At 38.8% G+C, this 18,351-nt stretch overlaps 1 protein-coding gene across 2 annotated transcripts in view; it reads right to left on the reverse strand.

The window, feature by feature from the left end:
• Positions 1–3,279: 3,279 nt before the first annotated feature.
• ANXA3 (annexin A3) overlaps positions 3,280–18,351 on the reverse strand; it is a 57,959-nt gene continuing 42,887 nt past the window's right edge. For both annotated transcript variants that reach the window (XM_043971303.1, XM_043971304.1), the window contains exons 10-13: positions 14,788–14,883; positions 9,932–9,990; positions 8,743–8,865; positions 3,280–3,666 (exon numbers count right to left, since the gene is read on the reverse strand). In XM_043971303.1, the coding sequence (XP_043827238.1) occupies positions 3,607–3,666; positions 8,743–8,865; positions 9,932–9,990; positions 14,788–14,883 (338 nt within the window). In that variant the 3' untranslated portion in view covers positions 3,280–3,606. The remainder of the gene's footprint in view (positions 3,667–8,742; positions 8,866–9,931; positions 9,991–14,787; positions 14,884–18,351) is intronic.

The raw sequence follows: 18,351 nt of genomic DNA on the forward strand, positions 1-18,351 counted from the left end.
TGGAGAGATTTAAGGCCAACACACCTTCAGACTATTGCAATAATCCCAGCAGGAGGTGAAGAGGGCCTGCCCTAGGGTGTTGGCAAAGTCTGAGGAAAGAATGGGGTGTGTTCAAGAGATGTCGCAAAATGGCTAAAATAAAAAGCTGTTTTGCATTCACACATATAATGGTCATCATATAATTATCCTTCTTAGTGGGTGGACAAGGGGCTGAAGGGAGGGAGAAAATTTGAAACCAAAAAAAATTTTTTTAAATGAATGCTTTATTCTATAAATTAAAAAGAAAACTGAAAAGAAAATGTTAAAAATATTTTTTAAAAGAGAGATTTGAAAAAAAAAAGAGAGATGTTGCAACAGTGAAACCCACCAGCTTTAGCAACAGATTGAATATGGGGTAGGGAGTAAGGGGGATTAATAAATAGTGAGGAGGGCAGCTAGGTGGCACAGTGGATAGAGCACTGGCCCTGGAGTCAGGCGGACCTGAGTTCAAATCCGACCTCAGACACTTGACACATACTAGCTGTGTGACCCTGGGCAAGTCACTTAACACCAACTGCCTCACTAAAAATAAATAAAAGAAATAGTGAGGAATCTAGCATGACTCCCAGGCTGTGTACCTATGGGACTGGAAGGTTGGTGTTGTCCTCTACAGTAATAGGGAAGTGTAAGGGCTAAAATTCTAGCTATACTGTCTAAAATATCTAATGAGTGGTCGCCAATAAATTATAAGCTTTAGCAAAAGTTAGACTTTTAAGCATTTATTAAGGAGAATAAGAATTTGGTAAAGAGAGAGAGAAAGGCCTAGATTCATCTTTCTATTAAAGGGAGAGAGCATTTGTAGCTCCCCTCTCCACCAGAGTCCTCAGGAAAGAGAGGGAGCCAGTGTGCCAGCCTCCCCCTTCCTCCTCCCACAAGCCAATGTCACTTCCTGATGCCAAAGAAAGCCACATGGCCCTGCCCTCAGAGGCCCTCTGGCAGAGGTCATGGCAGAGCTTTTCTACATTGTCTCCAGCAGGGGGCGTCATTCCAATCGTTACAGAAGGTAGAAGGTAAAGAGGATTTAGGGAGCCAGATTTTGGATATATTGTGCCTAAGATGTCTACTGGACATCCAGGTTGAGATATCTGAAAGGAGTGAGACTGGAGATCTGAGGTTGGGAGAGGATAGGTAGATGTGAGAATCATAAACACAGAGATGGTAATTAAATCCTTGGGGGCTGATAAAATCACAAAGTGAAGTTATTATAGGAGAAGAAAAAAGGGCTCTGGACCAAATCCTGAGGGAAATCTACAATTTCAAGGCATGATCTGGAGGAGGATCCTGCAAGGGAGACAGAGGAGTGGTCAGATAGGTAGAAGGAGAACCAAGAGAGCGGGGTGTCACAAACACCTAGAGAGAAGAGAATATTAAGGAGGAGAGGGTGATCAACAATGTCAACAGGACAGAGAGATCAAGGACAATGAGGATTGAGAAAAAAGTCATTGGGTAAGGGAGGGAGGAAATTTGAAACTCAAACTAAAAAAATTAATGTGGGGGGAAAAAGTTTAAATAAACATTACAAACCAAAAAAAAAAAAAAAAGGAAATGAAAAAGAAAAGGTCATTGGATTTGGAAATGATATCATTAGTAATTTTGGAGACAACATTTTCAGTGGAAAGATAAAGTTGGAAGCCAGATTACCTGCCTCCTTCGTCTCTCATGTAAGATATTAGAGATGTAATAGGGAAACCACAATACAACATTTAGTTTACAACATTTAGGTACAACATGGTGGTCTTCAGGTTCACTTGGCCCCATTTTCTGTCATTTTATAGAATTTAATTGTGATCATAACAGTTCACACTCTTAGGAAAATTCCTAACATTCACCCAAAGATTTCATTCCCTGACCTAATTTAAATTTTGTTTATTTCTAGCTAACTCATGACTTCCTCTATTCCCTTTTTTCTCAGGAGAAAAAAAAAAGTATAGAGACATGTAATGTAAGCCTTTATGACTGACCACGGATTTCTATATAAGACAAAATCAGGATAAAGGAGACATCTTAGATAAAAGAAACAGAATAGAGTATACAGCAGTGCCTATTATTAGGACTTTTCTTCAATCTTTGAAAGGGAGGTTGCAACTGGCAGCTTTAGTTCAAGATCTTTGTTCTCTCTCTCTCTCTCTCTCTCTCTCTCTCTCTCTCTCTCTCTCTCTCTCTCTCTCTCTCTCTCTCTCTCTCCATCTCTCACCCCGACACCCCATGTCTCTCTCCTCTTTCTCTGTCTCTCTCTTCTTTCTGTCTGTTTCTCTCTCCTGTCTCTGTCTCTCTCCTCCACCCCCTGCCTCCATCTCTCCTCTTTCTCTTTCTGTCTCTCTTGTCTCTGTTTCTCTCTCCTGTCTCTGTCTCTCTGTCTCCATCTCTCCCTCCCTCCACCCCCTGCCTTGCTGTCTCCTTTCTTTCCATCTCTGTCTCTCTGATCTCTCCCACCCTTCTCAAACGCCACTTCTCATAGGTCCCAGTGCTGCAGGATAGGGAGGGGAGTGGTGGCAATGCTGAGGATTCCACTATTGCGGCTGCTGGGCTCAAGCAGTAGTTTCAGTTCCTGCTTTGTTTTTCTTCCCACAGACCGGGTCCCTTTTTGAAAACTCCTGGACATGACTCAAATCCACCTCCCAGATCAACCATCAAAATCGTCCAAATCTCCATCTGGGCCGAAAGGGAACACTTGTGCCTCTGAACTACAAATCCCTACATGGGATTTTTCCAAATAAATTATTTTTGCCAAATCACTGGGGAGAGAGATGAAAAAGAGTTCTAAGCTCTTATCCTGGGGAAAACACTATTGAATCTAAACGAGCTACAATGAATGAGCACAGTTCTGGACGGGAACAATTAATTGCATAATTTAGACGATACTTACCAAAGGTCAAATTAACATGTTTTTCTACCATTCCAATATAGCCACCAGCACTTTAGAGGAATCGGGTTGAACCAGATCACCTTTCATTTTTTTCATGCTCATTAGACTCTTTCCCCCCAGTAATCATTTTATAACACAATGCTCTTTAAAAAAGGGTTTCTAGGGCAGCTAGGTGGCGCAGTGGATAGAGCACTGGCCCTGGAGTCAGGAGTACCTGAGTTCAAATCCGGCCTCAGACACTTAACACTTACTAGCTGGGTGACCCTAGGCAAGTCATTTAACCCCAATTGCCTCACTAAAAAAAAAAAAAAAAAATTGTTTCTAGCAGGAATAGCCCAACAGGTTTGAAAAGAACTGAACTCAGACAAATGATATTTAGTGAGAACGATAACTTTTATTGCCCCATTTTACAGATAATGCTTTTCCAAATGCAGTATTGAATTCCTACTTCCCAGGCAGATGCCCGTTTTGGAATGATTTGATCTGACTTTTTTTAAAGCTCATTTTTTAGAAACAGCTCCATGATATATGACATGCACTGAAAGTAAGGTTTTATTTGTTATGAAACAATGAAAATTGTAATTAAGAAAACAAGCTGCTGTTTCCACTGGCTTATGCATTTCCTGGCTCCAAGGAAGCAGTTAACTGCAGATGATGGAGACATCACAGGAAGATGAGAGGCATTTGGAGATTATCTTTCCTCAGTCATCTCCCCCGCAGAGCTTCAGAAGGGCAATTTCATAGTCCCCAGAAGTATCTGACTGCAAGGACAAAGTGGAGGTAGGGAGTGAAATGGAGAGAATATTAATAAAAGAGTATTTTTACAAAAACAAAAACAAAAGCAAAACACTAGATCTTTGGGAAGAGGTATGACTCTCTGTGGTATAAGGGAGTCTTTTTTTTTTTTTTTTAGTGAGGCAATTGGGGTTAAGTGACTTGCCCAGAGTCACACAGCTAGTAAGTGTTAAGTGTCAGAGGCCAGATTTGAACTCAGGTACTCCTGACTCCAGGGCCAGTGCTTTATCCACTGCGCCACCTAGCTGCCCTGAGACTTTTTTTTTTAAACACCAATGGGGCAGCTAGGTAGCACAGTAGATAAAGCACCAGCCCTGGATTCAGGAGGACGCGAGTTCAAATCTGACCCCAGACACTTGATACTTACTAGCTGTGTGACCTTGGGCAAGTCACTTAATCCTTATTGCCCCACAAAACAAAACAAAACAAAACAAAACAAAACAAAAAACTGTGCAGACCCTTTGACCCAGCAATACCAATGCTAGGTCTATATCCCAAAGAGATCATAAAAAAGCGAAAAGAACCCACATGTACAAAAATAGTTATATCTGCTCTTTCTGTGGTAGCAAAGAATTAAAAACTGAGGGAATGCCCACCAGTTGGAGAATAGCTAAACAAGGTGTGACATATGAATGCAATGGAATACTATTATGCTGTAAGAAATGATAAGCAGATGTATTTCAGAAAAACCTGAAAAGACTTACATGAATTGATGCTGAGTGAAATGAGCAGAATCAAGAGAACACTGTACACAATATCAACAACATTGTGTGATGATAAACTGGGATAGACTTAACTCTTCTTAGCAATGCAATGATCCAAGACAATGCCAAAAGACTTATGGCAGAAAATGTTCTCCACATTCAGAAAAAGAACCATGGAGTCTAAATGCAGATTGAAACATACTATTTTCACTTTTGTTGTTACTTTTGTTGTTATTGTTCTTGTTTATTCTTTCTTGCATTTTTCCCTTTTGTTCTGATTCTTCTCATATGTTTAATATGATTGTAATATATAACTTATGTCAAATTGCTTGCTGTCCTTGGGAGGAGGGAGGGAAGGGAAGGTGGGAGAAAAATCTGGAACTCAAAAAAAATCTTTTCATGTAATTGGAAAAATAATTAAAATAAATTTTTTTTTAATTTTAAACCACACCTAGATAATGAACTTTGCATTGAGCAACTTCAGTGAGGGTCTATTGCATTCTTTTCCCTGGTGTCATCTGTAGAGTTCACTTTAATGTAGACCACCTTCAAATCATGTCAACCAATGGAATCGAATGATGCTAACAAACTAGCTTTGATCAATGCATAATGATTTGCCTCTATCAAAAGAGGATAAAAACCCTTTGAACACACCATTAGAGCCCTTTTGGGTTTTAGAGGTCTTCTGGGTCTTCTAGGTCTTCTGAGCTCTCATAGGTCTCCTTGAAACCACGTACTGTTTCTCTGGGAGACAGGATGGATCTTTTGGGGCTTTTTTCCTGCTTGTGCTAACTGCCATGCTGAAGATCTCTCCCTGCTTTTTCTACCACGTGGCCAGAAACCATGAGAAGTTAGGAAGACAAGTGGTCAATCCTTTACTGGTATATCATATTAAATAATAATATATACTCACCACCAAAACTGATATCTCTAGCAATAGTAGCTAATTTTAAAAAACACATTCTATAAGTAGATTCCCCAGTCTCTTTTCTCTAAAATCATCCCAAATCATTCTGGTTCCAAAAGGACACTAGATTTGTTAGAATGCAAGGTTTTATCTAGGAAAAAAGTCTCATCTTTGTTTGTCTTACTTAGAAATCCCCTGTGATTTTTATTTTATTGGAGGTTAAACCAATGGGTGAAAATCTCATTATCTGACAAGTTGTATAAATGCAATACTTCCAATGGAAAGGAGCAAGGTGGGAAAAGTCACTAGAAATGGGGCAAGGACAAGAGATGTCATAAAAATCATTAACATGTAATTGAATTAGAATGACTCCCAGGGGTAGCACATAGATTTCCTTTGGGCAGATTCATTAACCATTTAAGGTTGGTGCTCACTGGTCTTTTATTCTTATTTCCTTTCTACACGGTAAAGTTTCTCTTGAATTAGAAGCAGCTAAGCAATTTTTTCAGTGCCTCCTAAGCGATTTCACTAAAAAAGCCAACACTGGTCCTTTAGAATCAGGGTTCTAAGGAAATAATAAAACATTACATATTTTTGTTCTTCCTTGATGCCTTAAGCCATTGTTTATTCTTAGAAAAACACCCACTACTGGGGAGCAGCTAGGTGGTGTGGTGGATAAAGCACCGGTCCTGGATTCAGGAGTACCTGAGTTCAAATCCAGCTTCAGACACTTGACACTTACTAGCAGTGTGACCTTGGGCAAGTCACTTAACCCCCATGGCCCTGCCAAAAAACCAACAATAACAACAAACAACAAAAAAAACACCCAATACTGAAAAAAAAAAAAAAAACCCGAATTCCTTGTTGAAAGAAAGCATTCTAGGCATGAGCAATATTTAGAATCAACCAATCCTTTGATTAGCATTTATTAAGCACCTACTATGTTTTGGGTACTGTTGAAGATTCTGGCAATATAAAGACAAAAATCAAAAAAGTTTCCCTTCAAGTTACTTGCATTCCATCTAAGGAAACAACATGTAATCATATATAAAGAAGGCATTGAAGCAAAGTGAAAAGAAAGCTGGGTTTGGAGTCAGAGGACCTGGGTTCAAATGCATACATTTGCACAAGCTATTCTCCCACGTCTAGAATCACTCCATCTTCACCTCCCTTTCCCAGAAGCCCTAGCTTCTTTCAAGGTTCATTTCATGTGGTATTTTGCCACTGAAGCCTTCTGGTTAGCATCCTGGTCCTCATATACCTTCATCCATTGGTACTTTCTCCCTTCTAAAATATCTTTGCATCTATGTGTATGTTGTATCCTCCAAGTAGAATTTAAGCTAGCTGAGGACTGGTTCACTTTTGTCTTATACGTTGACATAGCTTTCATATAGTAGGAATTTACACATGTTGTTCAGTTGTTTTTTAGTCATGTTCAACTCTTCATTACCCAATTTAGTGTTTTCTTGGAAAAGATACTGCAGTGGTTTGCCATTTCCTTCTCCAGATCACTTGACAGATCAGGAAATTGAGGCAAACAGGATTAAGTGACTTGCCCAGGGTCACACAGCTAGTGAGTGTCAAGTGTCTGATATTGCATTTGAACTCAGCTCCTCCTGAATTCAGGGCCAGTGCTTTATCCACTGCGCCACCTCAGCTGCCCCAAGATGAGTCTTCTTGACTCTAGGCCTGGCATTCTCTCCATTGTGCTACCTTGGGGCCCACTTGAGCATAACATGAGCTTAATATTTATTTGTTGAATTTAACTGACTTGAACTGAATTAGTAAGTACATGAGAGCAAATCTAATTTAATATTTCTTTGCTTAGCACAATGCCTGGCACATAGTAGGTGCTTAATGAATGTTTATTGATTGAGTGTTTCCTAAGCATACTGCAGGGCTTGCAGGATTATTATTCTAAGCATAATGATGATAACAAAGAGGATAGCAATAATAATAACTATAACAATAACAACAATAATAGCAACATCAACAATCCTAATATTTAGTACTTTAAGGTTTGCAAAGTTCTCTGCATATATTATCATCTAATTGTACATACAGTATAATTAATAAAATAAAAGACTATTTTATGGAGAACTCACAGAAGGCAAACACTCCCATGGTGGTCAGAAAAAGTGATATAAGAACACTCAAGGTTTCTCTTAAGAACTTTGGAATTAGGGGCAGCTAGGTGGCACAGTGGATAAAGTACCGGCCCTGGATTCAGGAGGACCTGAGTTCAAATCTGGCCTTAGGCACTTTACACTTACTAGTTGTGTGACCCTGGGCAAGTCATTTAACCCTCATTGCCCTGCAAAAACAACAACAACAACAAAAACAGCAAAACACACACACACACACACAATGACCAAAAAAACCCCTTTGGAATAGATTGCATGACATGGGAGACACTGGCACAGGACCACCCAGCATGGTGTGCCCTCATCAGAAAAGGTGCTGTGCTCTATGAGCAAAGCAGAATGGAAGATCTCAAAAGAAATGCAAGATGTGCAGACTTAGAGAATCTAGCCCGAATGTTCACAGGGATTATTTGTGCCCGATCTGTGGTAGTGCATTTCGAGCTCATATTGGTCTGATCAGCCCATGTCAGACATACTATAACTTTACTCTAATGTAGTTTATGTCATTTTGGTCCTCTTTGAGAATGAAAGACAACAACCAACCAGCCTTTAGATAGAAGCCTATGTTTCAGCCTGTTCTCACCTGTTTTCCCTTAGTTGGAGTTCCACTTCTGAAACTGGAACTTTACTATGATGGGGCAGCTAGGTGGTGCAGGGGATAAAGCCCCAGCACTGGATTCAGGAGGACCTGAGTTCAAATCCGGATTCAGACACTTGACGCTTACTAGTTGTGTGACCCTGGGCAAGTCACTTAACCCCAATTGCCTCAACAACAACAACAACAACAACAACAACAAAAAAGCAAAAACAAAAACAAAAACAAAACAACAACAAAAAAGTTCAAGATAGTTGAAAAAAAAGCTGGATGATCACAAGTTCACACACTAATATAGATAAGGAAATTCCTTTTTGCAGGGTTCAGAGCAGTGAAAAAGAGGTAAGGAGAATTTCTTTATAAAAAAATAAAAAGTCTTAGTGAATAACTGGGAAAATGATCTGCACAATGACTATGACATAAATGGGAACAACAACCACCACAAGACCCAGAATAAAGACTTAGTAATTTTAATGATTAACAAAATAAAACGCACCTCCCTACTTCCTTTGTAGGAGTAAGGAATACTGCACTGTCAAACTAGATGATCAGTTGAACTGCCTTTCCCCCATCTCTCTTAGTCTTTTTTATTCTTTGTTATTAGGAATGACTTTCTAAGGAAAAGGCAGATTTGGAATTGAAGATGTTGAAAAAATTAATCTATGTATTTTTAAATGATGTCAAAGTCTCACCTTAATGGCTGAATAGAGGGAGCCTCCATAATGCTTCTTATACTCTGCTCGAATATCCAAAAGGTCAATTTCTGATCTGGAAACTATTATTCTACTCAGAGTCAATTCATCAGTGCCAGCACCCTGTCAGTAAATAAAGATATTAATAATGTGAATATCGCTAGACAGAAAACCAACATCTATACTCATCTATATGGAGAAGAAATAACAAATTTGCTATAAGATATTGAATCACCAGGATACCTACCTTCCATAGAATAAGCACTAACTCGGCAGTGAAACAACTTGGGTTCAAATGCTTCCTCTGAGGTACTCCTCAGAACCTCCATATAAAAAGGGCTCACAAGACCAGTCATCTCTTCATATCCAACCAGCTGCACTCCTTGGATTTGACTCCATAATCTTCGTATTTCTCCCTACCTCACTTTTTTAGCTTCCTTTTGTGTATTGTGCCCCATTAGATTATAAATTCTTTGGGGCCAGGGACTGTCTTTCTTTTCCTTTTTTTTTCTTCCTGGTGCTTAGAACAGTGCTTGACACATAGTAGGCTCTTAATAAATGTTTATTGAAGTCGTATTATAATCAGTACAATGACCAGTGTGACCATCTTACCAAGCCATTTCAACTCACTAGGACTCAATTTCCTCCCCTATAAACTGAGTGGGTCTAACTAGATGAACCTTTGAGACTCCTTCCCACTTAGAATTCTATGATGTTTCTGGTGGAGCTTACTTTTATTATTACATTTCGCTGAGCAAGAAGCAGCAGGGCATAATGGATCAAGACAGAAAGAGGTAGATTAAAGGGAAATAAGTCTTTCATTCTTACTATATTTGAAGTGTACCATTACTTGGGACTTCATTTTTTCCTTTTATATCAATTGATACTAACACACACATATGTGTATATATTGATGCATATACTATATATATTTTTATATATAGACACATATATATACTTACATACATATGCACACACATATACTTTGAGATTAGGTATAATGACTTCTGCCCCCCACACACACCTCTTCTATCTAGTAACAGATACTATGCAAATTAACTATGGAGAAGGTAACTTAATTCAAATACGAAATAAATGTAAAAATCTCAAGAATTGAACCCCACATTTGTGTTGTTCTTATCTCTTCCTCCTTTCCTCTCTCCTTTTCAGGATTAAATTGGAGACCAACCTTCAAAGCCTTATGCAGTCTTTCAGCTAAAAAGGCAGGCGTGTTCTTCACACAACGAACTGTTTTAAAAAAGCAAAATATGGTTCAGTTTGTAAACAAATTTGATCTATGGTAATGCTTTCCCAAGACTTTTAGGAGCCAACCTGTATACAACTAGGAAAGGACTATGCTTTAAAAAGTCACTCCAGAACTCTACGCGGACCCATTTACATGAATCCTCAGGACACTAATCGGCCGCATGAATCATGAGACCATTCACCGAAGTCACACCAACTCCCTGGGTCACTTATGAAAGGGATAGACTAGATGACTCAATGTTCCTTATTATTCAAGGTATCAGTCACTTGGGTTTATCTTGATTACACTCCAAAATTTGTCAGGGTTTTCCATTAAAGCAATCTTATTGGGACAAAAAGCTACAAAGGTATTCACCCAAATATCTCATTAGGCAAGATATGAATGTTGAATTTAAAAAGGAAACTTTCCACTGCCAACATATTATTTTAAATGATACGATTTGTATTTGTAAAGAGGATACAGTAATTAGACTAGATCTAGAACAAGTCATCTGAAAAATACCATAGTCTCCAGCTCTTCATCTTATATGCAAGTAGAGACAACATATGAGAAATAAATGGGTGAAAACATGAAGAAATGAATTCCCCCTGAATAACAATGAAATCATAAGTGCCACCAAATTCTGCTAGAAATAAATCCATTATTTATTACAAGACATTTTTACTCTTGAAATATTAAAAATCTGATCGGCAGAGCAGTGAATAGATTATGTAGTTAATGAATTCGGAGGAGCAGTTCGAGATCAGGAAGCATAATTCTCCCATAATTACATGAAGAAAGTAAATATTCTGGGAGAAAAGTTAGAATTCTTTTGATTTTTTGCTAGAGATGTAAGGAAAAGATGGGGAGAAAAGAACTAAGAATTCCAATGTAGATAGAGGAAGGATGAGGTAACTATGAAATGTCACGGCATAGTATGACTTAATGGATCCCTCAAATTTATCTTGAGTAAAGCTTGCAAGTGTTTGCTAAAAAATGAAGGCCATTAAAATTGGTGATGACTTAGGTCATCTAGTCCAAAGCTTTTTAAACTGATTTATGGGATTGTGTAGGTCAATATGGGTGTTGCAAAAAAATTGGCAACAGTAAAAGGTTATGTGTACCTGTTTTATACACCTATATACCCTGGGTTGTGTCAATATTTCTCAGGTGAAAAGGAGTTATGAGTGGAAAAAGTTTAAGAAGCCCTGATCTAGTCTAACCTCCTCACATGGCAGATAAGGAAACTGACACTCTGAGAGATGAAGGAACTTATCCAAAGTCACCCATATAGGAAGAAATGAAGCAGGATTCAAATCCAGGTCTCCTGAAACTTAACCACCCTTACTAAGGTTTGAAAATACATGTGTTGGGGCAGCTAGGTGACGCAGTGGATAGAGCACCGGCCCTGGAGTCAGGAGGACCTGAATTCAAATTTGGCCTCAGACACTTTATACTTACTAGCTGTGTGACCCTGGGCAAGTCACTTAACCCCAATTGCCTCACCAAAAAAAAAAAAAAAAAAAGAAAGAAAAAAAGAAAGAAAATACATGTGTCTTTCTTATCCCTTTCAGATATAGTACTTACAGGCCCAGTATCCCATGAATCTTAACCAAAGAGAGCTTAAGCCAGTGTCTACAATAGAAACAGTTCTGCCTTAAAATGAAATATCCAGATAACCCTCAAGCTGAGAGAATGATTATTAATAACCAATATCTTGAGGAGAATCCAAATTCCTGATTTTAAAAAGTTCAGTCTCTGGAAGGACATTACTGATAATGAGATTGAATGAACTCTCCTCAATCTTGGTCAGACCCCACCCAACCTTACAAGTGGTAAGATGGGGAAGCCCACTGTGTTCTACTCAAGTTTGGGTGAAGACAGATATTTTTGTCTACAAAGCCCAAGGCTGTGCTTGGTCTGAGTATATAGATACTTTCGACAAGTTGTTATTCTCAGCCCCTCATTGAACACCTACTCTTGGAAGGGTATATAAACTGTAAGCCCATCATGATAATTGTCTTTGCTCTAAGAGAGATGGCCAAATGACTCTCCTTTTATTAATAACGTTAGCCTTATTAATAAAATGACTAAATTACACAAAACTATGTCTCTCAAACCTCTTTAATCATGACAAAACTTTTATGTGCCACCAGTCTTATTCTTGCTCTTTAAGATGTGTGTGTGTGTGTGTGTGTGTGTGTGTGTGTGTGTGTGTGTGTGTGTGTTTCTTTTGTGGTTAGATTGCTATATTCTCCCCTTAGAGTAGCTTATCTTGCAGAACAGGGAGATCTTACATACATGACAGTTAGTCATTGGAGTCTCTCTATAAGTTGGGACATGCAGATCACATGGTTAGACAATCTCAAAAGTGACTTTCTCAATTCCAAAAAAACCCCCAAAAAACCCCAAACCCTGATGGGGTGAAGCTACTTGAATTTCAAATCAGCAATTCTAAAGTCTGTTTCTTTTACCCAAAAAAATGACAAATATGACAGACCTAGGATTAGTGTACAAACTGTCTTTCCTTGATCCAAGGCAATGTGTGATTATGAATAAGTTCCTTAATCACTCAGGGCCCCAATTTCTTTATCTGTCATGTGAGGGGATTGGATTAGATGATGATTCAATGTTCCTTTTCAGCTCAAAGTCCAAAGTCCCAAGGCATCACAAATTTAATGGCCTTAATATTTTATCAAACACTTGCAAGTTTTGCTCAAGATAAATTTGAGGGACCTAGTAAGTCCTGCTATTCTATGACATTTAATAGTTATCTCGCCCATCCCACATCCACATTTGAATTTTTGGTTCTTCTCGCCTCATCTTTTCCTTAAAAATTAAAACATTTCTAAGGATGTTTGTTATGCCAGAATTCATTGACTTTTCACTCTAGTTCCTTTAATCTTACTGCTTAGCAACAATAGGCTGAGAAACAAATAGTCAAAATGTGCTAAGAATCAAGAAAATACAAAGGAAAAAAATTCACAAATAATGGCCTGATGGACGGACTGGATTCTTGGTTCAAATCCAGGCTTTATTGTCTGTTACTTATGTTACCTTGCAGAGATTACTTCACCCCTCTTGGCTTGTTTATTTATCCACAAATGAAGAGACTTGCCTATGGGGGAAGCTAGGTGGTGCAGTGGATAAAGCACCGGCCCTGGATTCAGGAGGACCTGAGTTCAAATCCAGCCTCAGATACTTGACACTTACTAGCTGTGTGACCCTGGGCAAGTCACTTAACCCTCACTGCCCCACCAAAACCAAAACAACAACAACAAAAAAAGACTGGCCTAGCATAGTGACTGACAGAAAGTAAACACTTAATAAATTATATCCTCCTCTTCTCCTCCCCTCTCTCCCTTTGTTCCTTAATTCCTCCTTCTCTCTTCCATCCCTCCCTCCCTCCTTTCCTTCCTCACTTCCTCCCTCCTTCCCTTCCTCCATTCTTTCCTTCTTCCCTTCCTTCTTTCCATCCTTCTTACCTGCCTACCTACAGAGGCACAGAGGGGAAAGATAGAAGAAATAGTCCCAGCTCTTAAGAACTTTACAATCTAAAACAAAGGTTCTTAAACTAAGTTCTGTGAGTTTATTTTTTTTATCTTGTCCATACCGCTCATGTTATTGTTTTTAATATTTATTTATTTAGAATTTTCCCACCTTACATGTAAAAACAAATTGTAACATCGATTTTTAAAACTTTGTGTTCCAAATTCTCTTCCTTCCTCCCTATCCCCCCTTAAGAACTCAAGCAAATCAATTTAAGTTATACATATGCAGTCATGCAAAACCTAGCAGACAAAAAAAAAAACTTTAGAAAAAGGAACTAACAACAACAAAATATACTTCCATCTGTATTCAGATACCATCAGTTCTTTCTCTGTAGATGGATTGCATTTTTCTTAAGTCCTTCAGAGTTGTCTTGAATCATTGCACTGCTGAAAATAACTAAGTTATTTGCAGCAGATCATCTCATAATATTGCTGTTATTTTGTAGACAGTATATTTCACTTTGCATCGGCTCATGTAAGTCTTTCCAGGTTTTTCTGATAGCATCCGGATCATTTTGTTTGTTTGTTTTCTTTTGTTTTTTTTTTAAGTGAGGCAATTAGGGTTAAGTGACTTGCCCAGGGTCACACAGCTAGTAAGTGTTAAGTGTCTGAGGCCGCATTTGAACTCAGGTACTCCTGACTCCAGGGCCGGTACTTTATCCACTAGGCCACCTAGCTGCTCCCTTGGCTCATTTTTTTAAATAGTAAACTATAGTACTTTATAGTAAACTAAAGTACTATATAGTACTTTAAAGGGAGATCTCATAGCAAAACACCCATGAGGTTGATTATTGCAACAACAATAATAACTTAAATCTGTATTTGTGCATTTACTTTTTTTTTTTTTTTGCAGGGCAATGAAAGTTAAGAAACTTGCCCAGGGTCACACAGCTAGTGTCAAGTGTCTGAGGCCAGATTTGAACTCAGGTCCTCCTGAATCCAGGGCCAATGCTTTATCCACTGAGCCACCTAGCTGTCCCCTGTGGCATTTACTTTAAAAAGCATCTTGATAACTGCATTTCAATATAATTGGTTTCCTTTGCAATCCTGTATATTTTATTTCATGCATTTAAAAACATTTTTCAGGGAAGAAGTTAATAGGCTTCCCCAGATTGCCAAAGGGGTCCATGACACAAATAAGGTTAAGAACCTCTGTTCTTAAGGGAGAGATAAGACAAATTAAACAACCTATGAAGATAATTTTAAAATAAGTACAAAGATCTAAGTAAATGCCAAGCAGGTGCTTACCTATAGCCAACAGTAAATCTTCAAAATGACCTGACAACTCTCCTTTAATGCTGTCCTCAATGTCCTTTTGGCTGATGTTTCTGTATTCTTCAAATGCTAAAAAATAAATTTAAAAATGAATAAAAATAATACACAAAGGCAGGAGTACAATAACAAATCATCCCAGGTTTGCTGGAAAACTAGAAGTCATTACCGTTATTGAGCCTCATCAGCATCAGGCAAAGCTCATAAGCAGCCAATTGCCACAACTGCTTTTCTAAGCCATCAGCATCTACAGTCATTTAACATTTTCTTTGTGGAAAAGATCAGGAGGCAAAATTCTAACTACATTTTTTTCAAGGCAAATGCTTTCCTAAGGCTATTTACTAAGATTAGCTGGAAAGGTTAAAGAAAAGTACAATGAATACATTTGACTTTGTATTGTTTCAAACTGCAGCACAGTAACTTAAATATTATGTACACAGTGGAAGAGGAAGGGAAAAAGCATTTATGTAGTACCTACTATAAGCCTGCTAGGTGGCACTGTAGTAGATTGAGTGCCAGGCCTAGAGTCAGGAAAACTCATCTTCCTGAGTTAAAATCTGGCCTCAGACACTTACTAGCTGTGTCATTTAACCCTGTTCGCCTCAGTTTCCTCATCTGTAAATGTCTTCCCCTTAATCATTTATGTACAAGCAAAGGAGAGTTGGAGAAGGGACTGAGCATTTATTATGCACCTACTATGTTCCAGGCATTGTGATAAGCAGGTTTGAGAAAATACGTATCTTCCCACATATATGTATGTTGAAACTATATCTCGCTATGGTCCCCACAGCCACTCCACCACTTAGTGTAATAATTATGTTGGGGGGCAGCTAGATGGTGCAGTCGATAGAGCACCGGCCCTGGAGTCAGGATGCCCTGAGTTCAAATCCGGCCTCAGACACTTAACACTTACTGGCTGTGTGACCCTGGGCAAGTCGCTTAACCCCAATTGCCTCACAAAAAAATAAAAAAAATATTAAAAAAAATAATAATTATGTTGGTAGCCAGTGTAAGGTAACAATAAATAGGAAATGGGAACTGAATGTAAGGGGGAATATAGAAGCCATTCCTAAATTAATTAAGGCCACATCCAGACACTATGTACTAAATTAAGAGGAGCCGGCTAGGAGGCCCTAATAAATGACCCTTTACCTACAAACTGCAGATAAGCACCTGTTTTATTGTGGTGGTTCAGTCGTGACCCCATTTGGGGTTTTCTTGGCAAAGATGCTGGAGCGGTTTGCCATTTCCTTCTTTAGCTCATTTTACAAATGAGGGAACTGAGGCCAACAGGGTGAAGTGACTTGCCCAGGTCACACAGCTAGTGAGTGTCTGAGGTACATTTGAACTTCCCCACAAAATGCACTAGATATGAGCAGTAGAACCAGAAGAACGTTATGCTAACATGGAATCCCTCAGGTAGTATTGATAACTGAAATGATATGCTAATAAACCAACCTAAAAATGGTACAGACAACAGTTGGGCCACCCTCCCCTACTCTATAAGATTGGGACCCCCAAACCCTCAAGGAGTCCTAAGGGCTCATACTGCCCAAATGCTCCAAACTCATCTGCAATTACATAACCTTATGTGCCCCTCTCCCTCCCTCAACTTTTTCTCCCCACTATCTACCTCCCTCTTCCCTGGCCCATTGCCTGAGCCATCCCCATGCGATCCACCTCTCTACCCCCTGTGCCTTATTAAAGTCTGATTGATGCATTACTGCTTACTGCCAGCATGATTTCCCAGTGAGTATCCAAAGAAAGGAGTTTCTTTGCTCTGACCTGACTGATAACCCCTTTGTGGTCTCCTTCTTGAAGGCGTAAACCAGATTCCTGAGCTAGAACTTAATTTGTCAGCACCCACACCTACAGTGAGCAGGTTTGCCACCATGGTATCACTGGTAGAAACAAGGACTAACAATGGAGCCCTTGCACACCTCCAGATAGGAACCTCCTTCTATGGCTGGATTTGATAGAACAGCATATTTCATCAGGTTAAGTCTTCACAAAATTCCTTCTTGGAAGCATTTAGTGGCTTGGAAGTGACCAGGGGTTCTTAAAGACTCTGTTAAAAAAAAAAAAAAACCTAAGCTCTGGTCAGCCCTATCAGCTAGAATAGCTTGAAGTAGAGTCCCTGTAAAGAACTCTGCTGTCAATGTACCACTCTACCCAAGTAAAGTGAGGCTTTCCACCAGAAGTTTGGCCAATAAACAAGGAAGTCCATCAATCCATCAAATATACATTAGCTACTTATTATGTGCCAAGCACTGTGCTAGGTGCTTGGGATACAAAAAGAATGAATGAACCAGTCCCTGCTCAAAAGGAGTTTATGGTCTAATGGGGAGGCAACAAATTCATATACAATATATACAGAACAAATTTAAGGTGAATATATGTGTATACATATATGTTTGTGTATATACACACACATGCACACACATGTGTTTATATACAGGATGGACCAAAAGTTGTGAATATCTAATAACACCTCTATCATTTTTAATTTACAGTGCCATAACATCATATACAGTATAAACAAGAAATAAATTTATATTATATGTGAAAAATTAAATCTTATAAATAATGAAAAATTAAAAATAATTTTGAAAAAATTTTTAAAACATCAGAACCCTTTGTGACTTTTGGTACACCCTGTATATAAACTTATACATACATACATATGTATATGTACATATACATTCATATGTGTGTGTGTGTGTGTGTGTGTGTGTGTAGAATTCACTTCCTGGCCCTGTTCCTAACTTTCTGGACCTCAAAACCATGCCCTATTTTACTTCTGGCTCAACCTGGAACTTCCCTTAGCACCTGAGACTTCTGTCCTTGGAACAGCTACCATTCCTAGAACCTGAAAACCCTGGAATGTCTCTGCACAGGGCCTGCCCCCCCCCATTATTTCTAGAGCCTGTATTTTGTGGAGGGGCCCAAGATGGCCTACCTTCATTCCTATCTCAGTCTTATTCTTGATTTTCTGGACTTCAAAACCATGCTCCCATGCAAGTACCCTCCCCTCACTGCCAGCTTTTTTTTTTTAAACTTTTGTGTGCACGTTAGAATATCAGCTCCCTGAGGGCAGGAACAGTTTTTCTTTTTGCTTGTATTTGTATCCACATCACTTATCACAGTGTATATGCTTGTTTCCTTCCTTCCTTCTTTTTTTCCATCCCTCCCTGCCTCCTTCTTTCTTTTTTGTATCTTCCTTCCTTCTGTATATTCTAAGCATTCCTGATAAGAAGACCAAAGATGAACAGAAACTGCAATACAAACACAGTAGTCAAGAGAAACAGAAAAAGGTAGATCTGACTCAACAACCAAAAGGGATTCTAAAAGGATGAAGTGTTTACATTCTAAAAGGAAAAATCATAGCTGTGTTCCCTTGGAATCCTAATATCATCAGGGGTTATCAGACAGCATTAAATGGCCTGAAAATGGTTTCATTGTGTTCTGATGATCAGAAAAGAAGAACAGAGAGGGGGTACTCTAGGGAAGAAAGAGAGAGCAAGGCAGTGGAAATGACTA

This window comes from Dromiciops gliroides, chromosome 6 (assembly GCF_019393635.1).
Source record: "Dromiciops gliroides isolate mDroGli1 chromosome 6, mDroGli1.pri, whole genome shotgun sequence".
Classification (NCBI taxonomy): Eukaryota; Metazoa; Chordata; class Mammalia; order Microbiotheria; family Microbiotheriidae; genus Dromiciops; species Dromiciops gliroides.